Source organism: Lottia gigantea (genome assembly GCF_000327385.1).
Source record: "Lottia gigantea unplaced genomic scaffold LOTGIsca_9, whole genome shotgun sequence".
NCBI classification, from domain to species: domain Eukaryota; kingdom Metazoa; phylum Mollusca; class Gastropoda; family Lottiidae; genus Lottia; species Lottia gigantea.
In genome coordinates, this window is record NW_008710950.1 from 2366749 (window position 1) to 2385176 (window position 18428).

The window sequence follows — 18428 nt, forward strand, 5'->3', positions numbered from 1 at the left end:
CTTCCCCTGGTTTGGGATTATCATTTTCGTCTAAACGCAGATCTAACCTAGTGCCTGGACCTGTATAATTGTGCCCTCGGAGATGTTTTTCTCCGGGATATTTTGCCCATGGGAATCCAGGAAGAGAACCCAATGACTTTTGAATGTCTCCCGCACCGAAATACGTTTTAGGAGGATATTTATTAAAGACATATTTGTTCAATAATGAATTAAACACCATATATTTTTAATACGAAAGATTTAATACAGGAGAAAACTATTCAAGCGATAGAAATGATTCACTTTATGAAACGTCACGAGCGATCCTAATAAGAGCGGTTTGAAAAATGAGGTCACGAGCGATCCTAATAAGAGCGGTCATAGTTATCTCCCGTCTTATACTATCGGCAGTCATGATTTAAAGGTCACGACCGCTCTTATCAGGATCGCTAGATATGCGTCATCCTTTTGTTCTTCACCACTTGTTCTATTTTCGAAAATCTGTATCAACAATTTTGAAACCTTGGATATTTGTCACAGAGTTTGGTAAAAATTCTTGGCCTTTTCTATCCCCTTACCGATGGTTTAAATATTCTTCGTGATATGAAATGTTGGTATCTATTAAACTGGAATAAAACAAAAATTGATATTTTGAAAAAAAAACAGCAAATTAATCTTAATTCCACCCTGTCGTCTTATGATTAAATCAAACAAAAAGAACATACCTTGATTTTGTATGATTAAATTCCTAATCTTCAACGAAAATTGAGACACTGCTAACAGTTGAGAGTCTAGACTGTCTGTGCTGACGTTGCACGCGTGATATGTTAATTATAGCGTGACATATATCCAGTCAACAATAGAGGAGTGATTGTTACTATGCGTTAAAGGTATTTATTAAATCAATAATACTCTAGACTGTGTATATACAAAAAACAGTGTTACCTCCCATTAATCAGTTGAGGTTTTTATCCAATAATTTTCATTTCGCATTTCCCTTATATGTTGTAATTCTTTCAACTCGTTAGATCTTTTCACTGCATCGCTTATCTACTCCTGAGGAAATTTGTTGTTTGAGACAAAGTTGGCCACTTTGGGGATGAGAGATGTTAGCGCAGAGAAGAAACCGTCTCCTTCGAATTTTTTTTGTTCTTGTTTTTTAAAATTAAAGACATCTTATTTTTTAATGCGGTTATTTTATACTGTATTATTTTAGTGAATCTTGTGTGGTTGGGTAATTTATATGGAGTCTGTTATAATACATTTTAGCAGTTTGAGGAGTCTGTTATAATACATTTTAGCAGTTTGGGGAGTCTGTTATAATACATTTTTAACAGTTTGGGGAGTCTGATATAATATATTTTAGCAGTTTGAGGAGTCTGTTATAATACATTTTTAACAGTTTGGGGAGTCTGATATAATACATTTTAGCAGTTTGGGGGAGTCTGTTATAATACATTTTAACAGTTTAGGGAGTCTGTTATAATACATTTTAGCAGTTTGGGGAGTCTGTTATAAAACATTTAAACAGTTTGGGGAGTCTGTTATAATACATTTTAGCAGTTTGGGGAGTCTGTTATAATACCTTTTAACAGTTGTGTCTTTAAGGATATGACGCCTTGAAAAAGCTGCGCATGCGCAGAAGTGAAATGCGTCATATTCGAAAAGACATATACTACTACCATTGTTAAACACAATGTTAAATAAGTCACTTAGGGCTGAAATAATTCACCGACTTCTTTAAATAGCTCTGCAGGCAGACCATCTCTTCTGACACTTTTTCCAGATTTTAATTTTTTCGGACTACATATTTCACTTCGTCTAGTTTTATATCACTATCAAGATAAGAATCTGATGTAATAGTCGACTGACACAGCGGTAAAACACTTTCGCAGGACGCATCTAGTATATTTTCTAAATGTAGTTAAAATTGGTTAAGCTCTATGGAACAAGTTGGTTGAGTTACAGGATTCTTGAACTTGTTTATCTCACGCCAAAAATGTTTGGGATTGGTCATGGCTTTTAACTGGAGTTCTTTCCCTTTGGAATACCTAAATGTTTCTCTTGCACTTTTTAAGATTCTGTTATATCTAGTTCTCGATTTTGTAAATACCTCCTAGTCGAACTTTAATCTGTATTTGTTAAATATATTTCTATAACGTATGAAATTTGATCTAGCTTCTTTACATGAATCGTCCAACCATGGATTTGCTTTGTTCGCATAATTTAAATTTGAGATTCTATGTTTCCTGCTTTTACCTATAACTATTAATATTGGCGTCATACAATTCTCCATTTACTAAAAGTTTGTCTCTTACCATTCTTGTATTCTGGCCACTAGCCTTTATCTCTTTGAGCACTGGATACAGTTTTCTCCTCTCTGCTTCAATCGATGGAGGGAACTGTTCGCTTATTCCATATAGAGTATTCCTGAGTCTCGGAGTTGCCCGTTTCACCATTTCTAGCTCTGTATATTGTATACATGTATATCTGGCTTCAATTGGTCGTGTTTGGTTGTTTCTGTTTCTGCCAATTCAATGCACGTTGCAGAATAATATATCCTGGTCAATATACAGTTCTCTATAAATGAACTCCTTCAACACATCTTCAGTTATTTCTCTCCTTGATCACATCAGACCTTTAAATATTTAGTTGTATTTCATTGATCTACACTGAATATCACTCACTGTGTTTTGAGTATCAATTTGTATCTCAGCCAATTTTCTATTTTTGCCCTGTTTTCTATTGTCTTATTGCTTAATTTACTCTGCTCCTGCCTTAAAAATATCATCGATTCTTCAATTCTCATAGTGTCTGCAAAACTTTGATTTCATCTTCCATTTTATTCATTATTAGTGTAATATCAGATATCAATTTTCATAACTTCTCTTTCAATAAATACCAGTCTACCATTCACTCTTGAAATAAGATCCCTACCTGTTCCGCCAGTAAAAATCTTGTAATACTATCATCCATATTATCAAAATTTTTACTAACCGTGACGATCACTGAATTCCGCCCTGCTCCTTCAAATACTACTCACTACTCAATAAAATGTTGATTATGTAGTATAAGATTAATTAACTATTAAAAGTAAACCGTTTGTTTTAGATATGCAGCTTTAATTAACATAGATATTCTTTTTTTAGTTTATGTTTATTCTAATTCGTTACTTTAAACGTAGGTTGCATAACCAAACAATTTCAGGATGATATTTCAATGTAATAAAGTAAATTTCAAAGTTTTTCAAAGTTTTTATATATAGAAATGTCTGAACTGTCAACAATAATTGTAAGGAGGTTAAATATACTTGGAACTTGGTTTGTTTATTGAAAAAGGTTCCCTTATCGTTATCATTATCCAGTATGACGATAAAATCATACCTTTGTGGCAACTTATAATACAATAGCCAAAAATGTTTGGATTTTTGATTATAAAAATCTTCAAGATAGTAGGGGAAAATGCGACCAATATGTAAGCTCCCCAAAAAGACCTAAACATCCTACATTTCATAAATTCTTACACTAAAAAAAAAACCTAAACACCCTACATTTCATAAATTCTTTCACTCAAAAAGACCTAAACCCCCTATAAATACTTACACCCTAATATTAAAATTACCCTTATATAAAATAACATCCGGTTTTAAATAATGTAGAAGGGAGATAACTCTTGTTATTTTGGAAACACAATTTTCTACTCAAATTTTAAACCTTAAAAATGGCAAAAAAAATATTAGATCCAATCTTTAGATTATACGATCCGATTCGTTATTCATTTAACAAGAAAAAAGAGGATTATATTATCATCTCACCGACTGTTGGTTCTAAATCCCAATTGAATGATGTTGGTAGAATTACCTTCGAAATAAATTCATTATCGAATTGGTTGGTTCTTTCCGATGCTTATTTCAGATGTGATTTCAAAATTAAAGAAGGAACTCAAAATCAAGTTCCACAAACTAATACTACGTTAGAAAACAATTTCTTTCCATCTTTATTTAGCGAGATGGTTTTGGAAGCTGGTTCAAATTCGATGGAAACAATTAAACATCCTGGGGAATTCGACACAATGTTGACAACAGTTTTATATCCTATAGATTTCGATTCAGTCTCAGGTTGGATACCCGATGTTGGCGATGGAAGTGTTTTAAAAGAACCGGTAAGAAATCTTGCAAATGATGCTGATTTAGCTAGAGTGAGAATTGTTGCTCGAAACACAATAGAAAGAGTAGCACGAGCAGCTAATCATGGATTCGAAAAACGAGTACTTCAGTACAATAATATTGTTGAGAATAATAGGTGGGGTAATTACGTAAATTGGAAATTATATCCTTTATTCGGTCTGTTGGAACACAGAAAGGTTTCCATAGGGTTACCATATAAAATTCATCTACAAAGAGAAATCAACGATGATAAGATATTTTTTGGAGAGAATAGTTCAGATGCAAAATTAGAAATAACGAATCTCCAACTTTTCATACACCATCAATTGAAGTAGAAACGAGAATATTCAACTCATTAACTAAAGATATTGAAATAGCTTTTCTTCATCGTAACACGGTAGGTAGCATGACTTTAACTGGAGAATCCACCACATGGCCAATCACTAACACTATTAAACCAGCAAGATATTTAATAGTTGGTTTCAAGAACTTACCAGATTCTCAAACAAATAACAATAATGACTTCAGAGTGGCAATGAACCAAACTCAAGATCCTTTAATCCATAAAGTTCAAGTAAGATTAAACAACGATAATTATGAATTGTATAGAAACTATAAAAACATGTGTGAATTATTTGGAAATCCACCTCAGTTTGAATATGTAGATTTTGCACTTAATCATCCAATCTTCTGTTTTGATCTATCAGCTCACCAAGAAGATCTTTTCAAAACAGGAGTCAACATAAATATTCATATTGAAAAAAGACAAGGAGATGTAACAGGTTATTGTTTACTATTGGAAGAAGCAAAACATTTGATTAAAATAGCAGATAGAAGTATGATAAGAATTGAGTACAAAATACACCCTTAAAAATGAAACCAGAAACTTTAGTTATGAAAATAACCAACTGTAATAACTTTCAATGGTAAAAAAATCAGCATAACTAAAAAACTTATTGATAAATACAAATATTGTAAAGTCAGAGACGATATAGATTTAGAAAGAATTGACGCGAACGCAAAAGAAGGTGGATTTTTACCTTTCCTTCTACCTTTAATATTTGGTGGTATTGCAGCGGCGGGTGCAGCTACTGGAGGAATATCTGCCGCAGTCAAAGCTGCCAACACAAAGAAATCAGAGGATGCTAAAGCTGCTGAAGAACGTAGACATAAATTAATAATGGAAAAGGAAGCAAAAGGTTCAGGAGTGGGAGATATGATAAGCACAATAAAAGAATTTGGAAAAAGATTTGGGGAAGAAACCAAGAAAACTGTTAAACAAGGATTAAATAAATTAGTAGAGAGTATTGACACAGGAGAAGTCAAAGTCAAACATAAGGGTAATGGAATATTTTTAAAAAATATACACACTGGAGAAGGAATATTTCTTTCAAAGTATAAAGGAGGAGTGGTTTTTGGAATAAAATAAAATAATAAAAAATGGGTAAAAAATTTAATCATTCAGAAATATTTCCTAATAACCCAATGCTCATGTGTATATTCGGTAGTTTCGGTTCTGAGAAAACTCATCTCACTTTTAACATGTTGACAACACAAAACCTTTTAGATTTCGATTGTAAATCTTGTATATCTACACAACAACACCAGACCAATCGTATTATCAATTCCTCAAAGCCTTAGAATATCTACCAAAGAAAGATGTTCAAGACCTATTTCAATATTACGAAGAAAACGAAGAAGAAGTGGAAATAAAAGATATCATAGATAACTTCATCCAAGGGAAGAATCCAACGGATATAAAAGTTTTTCTTACGAAAAATGTTAATGACCTAGATTTGTCTAATATTGATAGCAAACGAAAGAACTTAATATTGTTTGACGACTGCGTTGCGGAAAAAATCAAGCTGTTCAACAAGAATTCTTCACGAAAGGAAGACATCACAACTGTCACTGCATATACCAATCCCAATCTTTATACGGGATGGATTCTATGTTCATTAGAAAAAATGCAAATTGTTTTTTATTATTTGAATTAAACGATAAAAATTTATCTCAAATCATTCAGTCGATAAATCACGTAATGGACAGAGATGCATTTAAAAAGGTTTGTAAAGCTCAATGGAAAAACCCAGATGATCATGGATATGTATTTGTAAATACTAGAAAACCTGCGGGTGAAAGAGTTATGATCGGCATATGTTAATTTTATTTTTTTTTAAATGAGTAGCGATTGGAATAATATTTTAAAAAGAAATAAAGAATATATCAAAGCTAAGAATAAAATAAAGACCCAAGTTGAAAATAACAGATTACAACAACTCGGATTAACGGAAAATCTACAAACTCTATTTCAACCCATATTAAAATCTCAAGAGGATATTAAAAAGAAATTAGCTTTAGAATATAAACCTCCTATAGAACCTCATAAAGATCACCCAGAACCGAATCCATATGGTGGTATTATAATTAGGACATTAGATGATATTAATAGTCTTTTTTCAACTCCTAAAGCAGATTTACCAAAGAGTATTTCACCAATCATTGATGATGAGGGGTTATTGTTTAATGGATTTAGGATAAAATTTAGAGCAAATTCCCCTTTATTCAAAATCGATACAATATTTACATTAACAAAAGGGCTAATAGATTTAATAAATGGCGGGTATATTGGCATTGCCGATTACAAGGATTTACTAGCATACTCAAAATTTCTACAATAAGAAAGTCGGGACCCGAAACAAGAAGATCGAAAGCAGTTGAAACATATTTAAATAAAGTTATTCCTGATGAATATGAAGATGATGAACCAGAAGAGGTATCAGATGATTATGCAGAAGATTATACACCAATCATACAAGAAATAGACGATTTCGATGACATGGTGGCATCTGGACAAGGTATAACGTTTTTATCCGACAACAACGAGGAACTACTTAATAGATTATGAGAAATATTAGCGGCAATGAAGAAAGGACATCGATCGCACAGACAATATAATGAAGTAAATTGTATATCAAAAAGACTCCTAGAAAAAGGTATTATAGATAAAAATGATTATAAAAGCGTGATTAAAAATGTCAAATAAAGAACAACTATTCGTTATAACCTCAAATAAATCAGACATTAAATTGTCTCTAGATTATGAGTACGAACTCGATCGCAATCAAGAATATGAATTGGGATTAAAGTATTTCTCTGTTTACAATTCCATTAGAAATATCAACGAAAAAAATAACCAAATTAAAATATCAACAGATAATGGAGTTACGTTCAAAACCATACGTTTACTACCAGGAAGCTACGAATATATAGCCATTAACGAATACCTATCTGAATATGGAGGAAGTGTCAATGGTAAAAACAATATTGAATTTGAAGGTAATTTGAATCTGAACAAAATAAAATTGATATTAAGAAATAATAGTCAAGTTGATTTCAACGTAGAAAATTCATTGAATGCGTTACTAGGATTTGATAAACAAAATGTAGCCGGTCCCTGGGTGCAAGGGGTTCTCCCCTTCAACCAAAAATAAGGCTTGGGTTCTCGTTCCAAATTTATTATATAACTAAAAAAAACCCTGTAAAACAGTACAAACAATTAATATACAATCATAAAAGAATATACACAATATAAACAATAAAATACTCTATTCCTTATAATACATGGTAATTGATTATCTTATTTAATATTACTATATTAAATGTACTTATAATAAATTATTAAATAACCTACCCGAAGTGGGGTTAAATGTATATCTGTAAACTATATCTTATAAACTAAACTACGTAATATACACAGGCTGAAAAGTGCATTATATATATATAATAAACATCCCTATAAATACAGGATAGTTATGACTATATTAACTTATATAAGGCAATACATTACCAAGTTCCAAATTTAATTATTGCATTGCTGAAATATATTTAAAATAAACCATTTACACCCATTCTTACTAAAATTGGTAAAACCCTTGACAAAAACCCATAAAGAAGAGAAGAGAAACACACATACCTTTCACTGAATAATGTAGAATTAATCAGATAGCTGACTGAATGACTAGATTTGGTGAAGGAATCAAATCTAGTCTCCACTCTACAAAGTAAATGATGAAAATGTGGTATCTAATACACACAGTAGCTAGGGTGAGGATGAAAACAGCTCACCCCAGAAGACAGAAAGGTGAATCCCAAGATATAAATAGAACAAAACAAAGGGGTATTTACAGGTGATTGGCTGGTGCAGGGAAGTATAAAAAAACAACTGTTTAAAGGGACAGTCAAATAAACCACACTGTCACATACACCCAATCCACTTTAGCACCGCACAAAGCTAATATCGAAAATGATATCGATGTGATAAATAAACACTGCAATTTGATAAACGGTGGATTTTTCAATAAATACAAACGTCAGATTATTTACAGTCTTCCAACATTCACTGTGCCGATAGGATATAGAATTATAGAGAAACCATTTCAAACGACGTATTTACCACTTAATTCCTTTATGATTAAAGATATAAATCTTGAAATCAAAGGTGGTAAAAATAGGTTTATAGATTTTGGTAACGAGGAAATTGTTATTCAACTTCATTTAAAACAAAAAAATTAACACTCTTCATTCTCTTCTTGAATAGTAAGGTAATCGTAATCATCAAATTCGTAGTTTTCATCCATGTTCAACTCTTTTCCGTCGTTGTAAGGATACATGATTCCTTCATCGTCCGGTGCTTTTCTTTTAACGCGATTTAGATAACTTCTAAAAACTTTCTTTTGTTTATCATCATCCTTTGGAATAACTACTCCATTGGTGAAACTTTTTACCCATGGTTTCTTAAATTCATTCGTTACATCATGTCCATTAGCTAATCGAATATAATCTTCTATGGATATCTTATCTTTAGAGTAACCCTTAAACGTTTTCTTTTCTTTTAAAAGTTAGAATGATATTGTATTTAACTTTTGGCGCTAAATATAAACCAAATATAATTCCACCATCACCGTAATCATTCTTTCCTTTACAAAAATCATTTTCGGACACCAACCCACCTTCATTTAATTTATCCCAATTGCTAGACGAAATGTATAAAGTATCGGTATCCGTATAGTATATTTCAGGCTTATAAAATCCATCTATCACGCGAATAAAATTATTCATTATTTTTTTACTGTGAGATAAAACGAATGATCCCAAATGACTAGGTGTTAGTCGTGTAGATTTAGGAGGTGTACAGTCAAATTCTTTTTCTTCTTCATTTATCTCAACTATATATTGCAATCATTTACTTTTTCATAGTTTATAACGTGTCAATCGAAGTTGGCTTTTAAAGTCGCTTCACTCCATAGATGTCTCGATGTAGTTATATCCTTCTGAATAGATTTACCATACAATGAATTGCCTAATAATTTCATGCAATTACTACCTACGATATTACCTTCTCGTTTATATTTATTTCTTAGATCTCTCAAAATTAAAATATAATCTCTATAGGGTGGAGTTTTAAAATTTTCTTCGTAACCTATACCATCTAATATTTTAATAATTCGTCCACCGGCTTTCACTATTTCTTGAATATCGACCGATGTTAAAACGTCGTGACAGAAACCATTTCTGAACCTGATTTTAGTGCCAGTTTCCTTTTTACCTATTCTATTCGTAAAACTGATTTTATCTTTAGCTGGTATGGGTTGGAAGGACATGTTGGTAGGATATTCAAACCAGACTTTTAAAATAGCAGTTCTAGGTCTGAATTTCTGCTCATTAAAGAGCTTAACAAATTCTTTATTTTCTTCTTGTCGAAATGGTCTACCACTTTCCGCTCTCGGATATTCGCTGTCTAAATCCGACATGGCGGAAGCGTACAAACCGTTAGCATCAAAGGCCATTAGTTTAGTACATTTTATTTTATTAAGTCTCGAATGAACCTCTGTTTTATCTTTTGGGTTAGCACTAGATTCTTTGAATAAATCAATTATATTATCACTTGGTGTCTCTGTGTATTCCTTTAATATATTACAAATTTCATCCATTTTATTCGTTTCAAATGATTTTCGATTTGCCGAAACTCTTCCTCCTTTAATACTTTGTCTGGTAAAATATCTTATAAAAGGGTGAGTATGTGAGTGAACTTTTTCTACGTTTTCTTTTTCGGTGTGTTTCGGAACCATTCTAGTACTTTCATACCATTCTTCTTCAACCATTTCTTTATCGTAATGATATAAATAATACCAACCCTTTAAAGATAAAGAAGGAGCCGTTAGATTATTGGAAATATTCTGAAATACAACTTCTTTCATTGCTTGATTGTATTTTATCAAAAAAGCTCCGAGACATAACGTATCTCTTTTAGAGTAAGGTTCCCATTCGTGTCTTAAAGATTCCCAATTATCTTTGGTGTATTTGGCAATACTAATATCGGTGATCTTTCTCAAATTCATTGGTAGATTAGATGAATTACCCCATGCCGCTAAACTTGATGTTTCATGTTGAAAGGAACATATGAAATTAATATTTTGCAAATAATTAGAGTTACCCTTTATTTCTTTCTGTCTTTTCCATTTTTTTCTGTAAATCTTCATCGGTGAATGAATTAGTTAAAGGTAGAGATAGAATTCCTCTGGCTGTTTTAAAAGGGCATTGTGTTCGTTTTTTTACGTTTTTGATCATGATCCAGTTATCAAAACCGCTAGCGTTATGTGCAATTAATGTTATTCTTTTTTGATCTATTTTTCCTAAACGTTGTAACATTTGATCGATGCAATCTGTACCTACAAATATTTCTACTATATTCATTAATTTATTATAAAAGTCTTCTGGAAAAAATCAGTGGGATTTAAATCTGGAAAGTTATGTTTTATTCTGTCTAACATTTTTCTTAGTTTTTCTAAATTAATTAACGTGCAAGAATAAGGAATGGCTTTTTTTACGCTATAGGTTTCGCAATCCCATGCGTATAAACAATCATCGTGAATGATTGGAAAAACGTTTAGTTTTAGAAGTGAAACTTGCGTTATCGCATTATCATCTCTACAAGTTCTCCATACGTTTTCATCGTAATTATCTTCTATTTCTGTAATTCCTAAGGTTTTGTTATTTCTTCTAATGAGACAGAAATGTGATTTATGTAAGTAAAATACCCAATCTAATTCCTCGGATACTTTCTTTGGTTGAAAATGTCTATTTTTGGGCATATAAATTTGAAAATTAGTATTGAATTTCTTATTGAATTCACAGATTCTAGCAGTTGTCATAACTCCTTTTCTGTTTGATTTTGAAAAACTGTTGATGAAATCTTGAAATTCTCTCGTGTATTCTTCGTTTAAAACACGATTTACGCACTTTACAAAGCAGTATCCATCGCTGGGTATATAACAATTTATACCGCTATATTCATTAATCTTTTTGAGTAGGGTAACACCATTACCCTTTTTTGATCTTTTTATTTCTTTGAAATTGTTTTTACGGAAAATGATTTTTCCTGAGAAATACCAATCAGAAGCATCCGATTTTACATCCACTGTTGCGAAGAAATTGCGAAAAGTTTTGGCATTAAAGCCTACAAATTGCATTTTTTGTTTGTGATCTCCATCTTGAATTATCTCTCCTTCTAATTCAATTTGCCCTTTAAATGTTATAAATTCATCAGAGATAAGGTTAATAATACTGGAAAAAGTTCATTTGATATGAATGATTCATCGTTTAAAATTTCAATTTTATTCATATTTTTTAAGCAACTATTTTTAACTAGGAATTTTTAACTTTTATTGATGATATTTCTACATCAAATTTATCTAAAATTTCATTGAATTTTTCTAATTCTTCAATGGTTATGTTCTTATCTTCTCTCGATCTTTCGAAAAAAATGAATAATTTATTAAGATATGTATTTAAAATTTCTGTTTTCTTTTTATAATGAGCTTTCTGTTTTGATGTAAAACCTAAAGTAATCAATCCACAAGATGAAGTTTGAACGGCAATGAACGCGGCTAATACAGTTGGGACAATTATTGGAAGCATTAATCCACCGGTTACGGCTGTTGCCACCGTTATCCCTACTGTTAGAACTGTACTTAATCTTTTGAAAACAGAATCAATTCTACTCCATGTTTTTCTACATTTGTTGAATTGTTTTAGTTTTTCTTTTAGTTCGTTTTGTTTTTCTATCATATATTGTTGTCTACTTTCGAGTTCCATTTTTTAGGTAATTAAATTAAGTGAACTTCTGATAAAGCAAAAGATGGAAAGTGTTTAACATCTACAATAGGTTGCCCATAAAGACGTTCATTCTTTATTTTATTATTATCTGTTATAATTATTTTTTTTTTATAAACTATTACACTTACTAAGAATATTTGTTCTTTCGAACCATTCTTTCGAAAAATTTTGGTTTTTCGATATTGATGCTTATTTTACATCTAGAGGTATATATACCTCCAAATTCTGTTCCATCATTAAGTTCAATTATTGATGAAAATATTATAAATTGTTTTCCTTGTTGACTTTTATGAATATCGATTGGGGTAAATAAATCAGTTGGATAGATAAATGTGTCTTTATGTAAAAAAAACTTTTATTAACAAAATATAGTTTTACGTATTCAAAGTCTGTTGCCCGTAAAAACTGATAACTGATTGCTACTTATTTTGGTTCTAGATTTCTAATAATACTTACTGATGGTGGACATTCCATCCATTATCATATCAAAAACACTAAATGAAAATTCATCTTCTTCTTTATCTGGTATGATTAACATTCTAAACCTATCTATATATTTTCCACTCGTTTTAATTTCATATAAGTGATAAGGCTTGCTGTTTTCGTCGTTAATATCTAATTCTTTAGTTTCTACATTATTTGTACCATTGATAAACTGAAGAACTTTACGAGCGTTAAATTTTTTAAGTTTTGTTTGAAGAATATTGTATCAACTTTTACCTGTAAAGGAAAAGTTATTTCAATTGCAAGTTTTCCTTTGAAAATAAAAGCATTATTATCACGAAACATTTTATGGGGATCATCATTTTATGGTTTATATACTCTTATATTTACTGTAAATCCATATTTTTTATATTCATAGTCTTTTGATCCATCAATATTATCAGTAATAGAAGCATGAACGGAACTCAAATTTCCAAATGGAAGATTGAAATAATATGATTCTTTCTTGAGATACTTTTTTTCTAATGCGACTATATTTTTGTCCTGTTTCAAAACTGAGTTATTAATAGTGGTTATCTGTTGTTGAATAACACTATCATCAATATTTTGTATTTGTTGTTGAATATTGGTTTTGATTTCGCTATCATCTATGTTTTGTATTTCTTGTTTAATATTTGTTAGTTCTTTTTGTAATTCACTGTTAAGTTTAATTTCCAGAGCATTTAATTCCTGTTGAAACGTATCTTCATTTTCATCTGGAATGTTATCTATTAATTGTTGAATGTCTAATTTTTGTTTTGCAATCTCATCCTCTAATTTAGATATTAATGAAATTAAATTTTGTAACTCAGTTTTATTCGCAACGTTGACCAATTCTTTTTTGAATAAAACTTATTAAACCCTTTACCTCTTGTTGTAGTTTAGTATCATTAATAAAATTTTTATTATTTAGTTGACGTTTGAAGAATCTTTTCACATTACATATTTTATCTTCTAAATGGTTTTTATTTACTTCAATTGAATTTATTTGATCCTGTAAATATTTCTTGTGAACGGCATCATTATCGTTTTCCGGAGATTTTAAATTAGTTACTTTGAAATTGTTCATATCTAAATCACCTTGAAGAGTGTCTCCGATTTGATCCACAAAGTAAGGTTTCGCTTTATTTATCCACGCTGTAGTGTTAGGTTTTTTAGTTTCTAAAGATAAAGAACCTAATCCAAACTTATTCGCCATTTTTATTGAGTTAAATTTATTACAATTTCTTCAAACTGTTTCCTAAACTTAAGGGCAAGGTAAACCTTGTAATTTGGCAAACCCAAGACACATTCTAAAAAGTTCCCTAGACATGCAAACAAGATACAAGAGGTATAAGGACGTGTCACAAGCTCAATAATCACTGAAAAAGATAAAAAAAAAAGTCTAAAAAAAGTTTAGAAAAATGTACTTACCAATTATTTGTCAAAATTTGGGTATTTTACTAACTCCAATAAAACAAGAAAACCATGATTATTTCAGCGTAACTTTTTCCATGAATCAAACCTTATTGTAAGGGACAATAGCCCAGGCGTAGAATCTGCAAAAAAAATCCAATTTAACACAAACCCTTACAGAAAATATACTCAATTTGTAAACAAATAAGCCATTTTGTTTTTGGACTACTTTTTTAAGAATGAATATGTTGGCCTATACCTGCAATTGACTTTTAAATATAAATTTAAGCGATTATTTTTATCAAATGAATTTAAGTTATTATTGTAACATATTTTCACTTTCTATTTAGTTTCATTCTTAAAACAAAGAATTTGAAATTAATTTGAAAGGAAGGGGTGGGGCAAATTAAAAACTTGCAATGTTTTAACAGAATCAAGTGGGTTCAAATTAAGGTCACTGAGGTTGCTTGCCAGTATTGATTTAGTCGACAATACTGCCCGATCCTTGCCACGTGGAGGCCACCTCTTTCAAGAATCGAATTTTGAATTTTGAATCGCAAGCCAATGTTCCGAATGATCGACCTTTTACAATGAAGACACAGCACATCTTCAGTTGTATGAATCACACAGCACATCTAAAGTTTCTCCAAAAGGAGTAATATGTCAATTAAACAAATGTACGAATCACACAGCACATCTAAAGTTTCTCCAAAAGGAGTACTCACACATGCATATTATGCATCAATAAATTTGACCGAATCCTCTTTGAAATCCTGCACAAGATGGTTGATGGAATATGTTTCATCTTCTGAATGGTAATAAATGTCATAAACAGCATCAGGGTTACCATCAAGACCAGAGGTAACATCCAAAACACTGCCATGGTACCATTTACAGTTGTCTAAGAATAATATAAAAAGAAAAAGAGCTACTCAATCATTCAGTCAGTTTTTGTTTTGTTTAACCAGATAAAATATAAGATATACTGTATGGAATGTAGAAATCAACTTTTATGCCATATATATAATAGACACTACTTGTAGCAAAGAAAAAAATGAACTGCTTCATTTACCTGATGACTCATCAACTATCCACTTGTGGGAAATTTCCCGGCCCACAAAACGTTGCCTTGTAGCCCTGTTGGTAGATCTGGTGGTAGTTTGGGGTTTGGTGCCACTACAACTAAGCTTACAAGACTCTTGTTTTGGTTTGGTATCCTTCTGTAAATACTGTTAAATAATTTTAGAAAATAAGAATCAGCCTAACATAAACTATCAATAAGACTTACCTGGTCATTTCATATATTCCATTTGTTTCTATAAGAGGTATACTGGGATGAGCCCAAAAAAAAACAACAGTTTAATTCATTTGTTAACATTTGAAAAATATATATATATTACTTACCCAGACACCAGGTTCTCTGATGCCTGGACTTCTCCCATATCTTGGTGCACACAATTCTGGCAGTAGACAAGGGTAGTAGAATGGTGTCAGCTTAGGTAACATCTTAGTCACCCACAAGTTCTTGTCAACAACTATTCTTTCAATATGGAGCTGATGTGGAGAACTAGATCTTACTACAAAATCCAACCACTTCATGTCAAAAACATTCAGCTGACCTTGAACTTGGTAATAGAATTTATGATTCCTCTTCAGAACCAGTTGATTTCTACTTGACTGTATTAAGCAGAAATTAGACACAGATTTTACTGCCTCCAAGAATGTCAACTGTTTGTTCATGAGAACATTCTTGACCTCAAGTAAACCCTTCTCACCAGATGCCAATGATGACACAATTCCGTCTGTGCTTGCAGCAAGAAATGGATGACTGTGAAGAATCTGTAAGCCTGTATGCTCTACTGTAACAGGGTCACCATCTGTAGCTTTCTTTGCACAATACTCAGAAACTGTTGCCTTCTCTGCAGCTAATCCAATCTTCGTAAACCTGTTTCCTTTGAAAGTGGAATATAGTAACCTCTTGATGAATGTTGTAACTGCGATTTTTGAATTCCGTGCCATTATGTCTCCAAAGTTAGATGAAGTGAGTCTTTTTCGTCTTTCATCATGCCATATGTCTGAATCAGACTGGTCGATTGTTGCTTCACAAATTTCTTTCACCCGCTCTTTGGACAGCTGTACGAAATCTTTGTCAAATTTCGCTTTCAAAATTGAAAGCTGGTGAGAAGAGTAATCAGCAACAACCTCGATGACATCTGTACCATATTCCTGTCTAGCTTTTGTGGAATCGCTTTGTTTTCTGCCAATCATCCGTCTTTTCCAGCGTTTTGCTTTCTGCACAGGTCGAGCACTAAGCAAGCGCTGAAGTTGAAGACGCTTCTCTCTGTTGTCATACAAACATCGAAAGGACCTGGTTGGTTCTGTGTGCGTCACCTTTGTCCATACCATAGGTGACCACTTGGTTCCCAAATCTGACGAAGAGCGCCACCATAGCATCTGCAGTGCCAAGACCCTCTCGAGCATCTATTGAAAAATTTTCCACCATCAAACTTGGCACGAATATTCATCCAGGCCTCAGCTAGATTTGTGGTGAAGTTACCAAGTAATCTTTCAGCTTTGGATGCAATGCGGTTCAATAGTTGACAAACTTCGTTTATGATTTCCTTGTCAGCTGCAGACAATCCTCTTCCTGGTACCGCTAATCTGGAATCTTCCTGATCTTTCAAAGAAGAACCATCAGTCCAAAAGTCTTGCTGGTCTCCCACAACTGATATAACAGATTCAGATTGTTCATCTTCACAGGTTGAGGTAGGACTGCTTTCTGTACTTGGAATTTCACCTGAGGACTTCTTGCAGAATTCAGGACACCTGGTATGGTCGCCAAAAACATGATAAATGCAGTTCTTAATGTCATGAACTAATTTCTTACAAGCCAAGGATCTGTTTTCTTCAGAAGACCTCATGCGAATAGCACATCGAACAGCAGACACAATTCTTATTCTAGTTGCCAAGGTCAACTTTCCTCTTCCCTTTAGTTTTGGTAGTCTGTCAACCAATTTTTCCAAACTGCTTCTGAGGCATTTGCATGCATGATTTGCACATTCCAGCTTAGTTACATGAGGACCCCAAATTGGTACTGTTTTCTGTATTCTGGCATACACAGAACTATCACCATCTGCAACAAGGCGCATGTAGCGAACACCATGATCTTTCTCAGCATTCATAAAGCCTTCCACAATGACATCTGCCTCCATAGCTTGACTCGACTCATCCCAATTCTTAAAGCACTCATGTTGCCCAGGATCTTTTTGTCGACTCTCTGCCAAGGAACAGGTGTAGCAGTATTTGTTCCGGATGCCAATATGGAGCAGCTTTCGGGTCACTTGTCCAATTATGATGCCAACACCTCCAAGAGCATTATAGGAATGCTTATGGCTTCTCTTGCTCCATCCACCATCACATACAACTGTTATAGCAGGAACACCTTGATGATAGTTATTCCTTTCTTCAGCTAGCCTTTTTTCCTCAGCTCCAGCAGCAAACATGTCTTCTTTGAGGACACTGTACCACCAGTTGCCAATTTCCTGTTCAATGGCAGTGAATGTAGGCTGTGACATTGATGGAACTCCCATTGTTCCAAGGCACTCAGATAAATGACTAAGTCCACTTCCGGTCACCATGCTTCCCCAAACAGCTCTCAAGTTTATGTCGTATCTTTTCAGACCCGAAGATGATGTTGTTTTCTTCGACGTTGACAGTTGAAACAGCTGACCACACCCCTGACATTCAGCTTGCATGATTGAAGCCAATCCAAGTCTTTGCTTCTCAGCCACCAATTTAACAACCGGACGGTTGACCAATGCACACATTTGTGCCTCAGAACATAATGCAGTATGCATTGTAATCTCAGACACATGTTTCTGAAGTTGGTCTAAGTCAATTATTCTGTAGCCATCAAACACTGGTGTTTTTTTGAAATTTCAAATTAAGACCTGGACCCTTGGATACAGAATAGTTCAGCAAACTTTGTGGTATACTTACAATGTCATCTACTTTGATCTTCAATTTGATCGGCCGACGTTTACAATGTCTTCCAGATGGTCGATAAAATTTTCGAACTTTTCGAAAACGATTTATTGCCATTGTTTCCACTTGAGCTGAACTCGGTCTAGTTGAGCAAGCCTTTTCCGTCTGAATAATTTAAGTTGTAAAGCAATAGATTCTGGTAATGTGCAAAACTCCACTAAGTTTCTGTTCTCAATACAGGAGT

General features: G+C 32.7%; 4 protein-coding genes across 4 annotated transcripts in view; 1 reads left to right on the forward strand and 3 right to left on the reverse strand.

Moving 5' to 3' along the window:
- Positions 1-3699: 3699 nt before the first annotated feature.
- On the forward strand, positions 3700-5573 carry LOTGIDRAFT_155767 (hypothetical protein; the record flags this gene model as incomplete). Its single annotated transcript, XM_009068294.1, has 2 exons — positions 3700-4475; positions 5084-5573. The coding sequence occupies 2 exons, from the start codon at positions 3700-3702 to the stop codon at positions 5571-5573; spliced, it is 1266 nt and encodes a 421-aa protein (XP_009066542.1).
- Positions 5574-8715: 3142 nt separating this feature from the next.
- Positions 8716-10686, reverse strand: LOTGIDRAFT_155768 (hypothetical protein; the record flags this gene model as incomplete). The annotated part of the gene is made up of 3 exons (XM_009068295.1): positions 8716-9035; positions 9157-9372; positions 9543-10686. The coding sequence occupies 3 exons, from the start codon at positions 10684-10686 to the stop codon at positions 8716-8718; spliced, it is 1680 nt and encodes a 559-aa protein (XP_009066543.1).
- Positions 10687-13129: 2443 nt separating this feature from the next.
- Positions 13130-14003, reverse strand: LOTGIDRAFT_155769 (hypothetical protein; the record flags this gene model as incomplete). The annotated part of the gene is made up of 2 exons (XM_009068296.1): positions 13130-13576; positions 13674-14003. The coding sequence occupies 2 exons, from the start codon at positions 14001-14003 to the stop codon at positions 13130-13132; spliced, it is 777 nt and encodes a 258-aa protein (XP_009066544.1).
- A 931-nt stretch (positions 14004-14934) lies between these two features.
- Positions 14935-18428, reverse strand: part of LOTGIDRAFT_155770 (hypothetical protein) — a gene marked incomplete at both ends in the record, with an annotated part of 4297 nt that continues 803 nt past the window's right edge. Inside the window, 4 exons of the mRNA XM_009068297.1 lie at positions 14935-15101; positions 15273-15429; positions 15605-16541; positions 16592-18103. Coding sequence (XP_009066545.1) covers positions 14935-15101; positions 15273-15429; positions 15605-16541; positions 16592-18103 — 2773 coding nt within the window. The remainder of the gene's footprint in view (positions 15102-15272; positions 15430-15604; positions 16542-16591; positions 18104-18428) is intronic.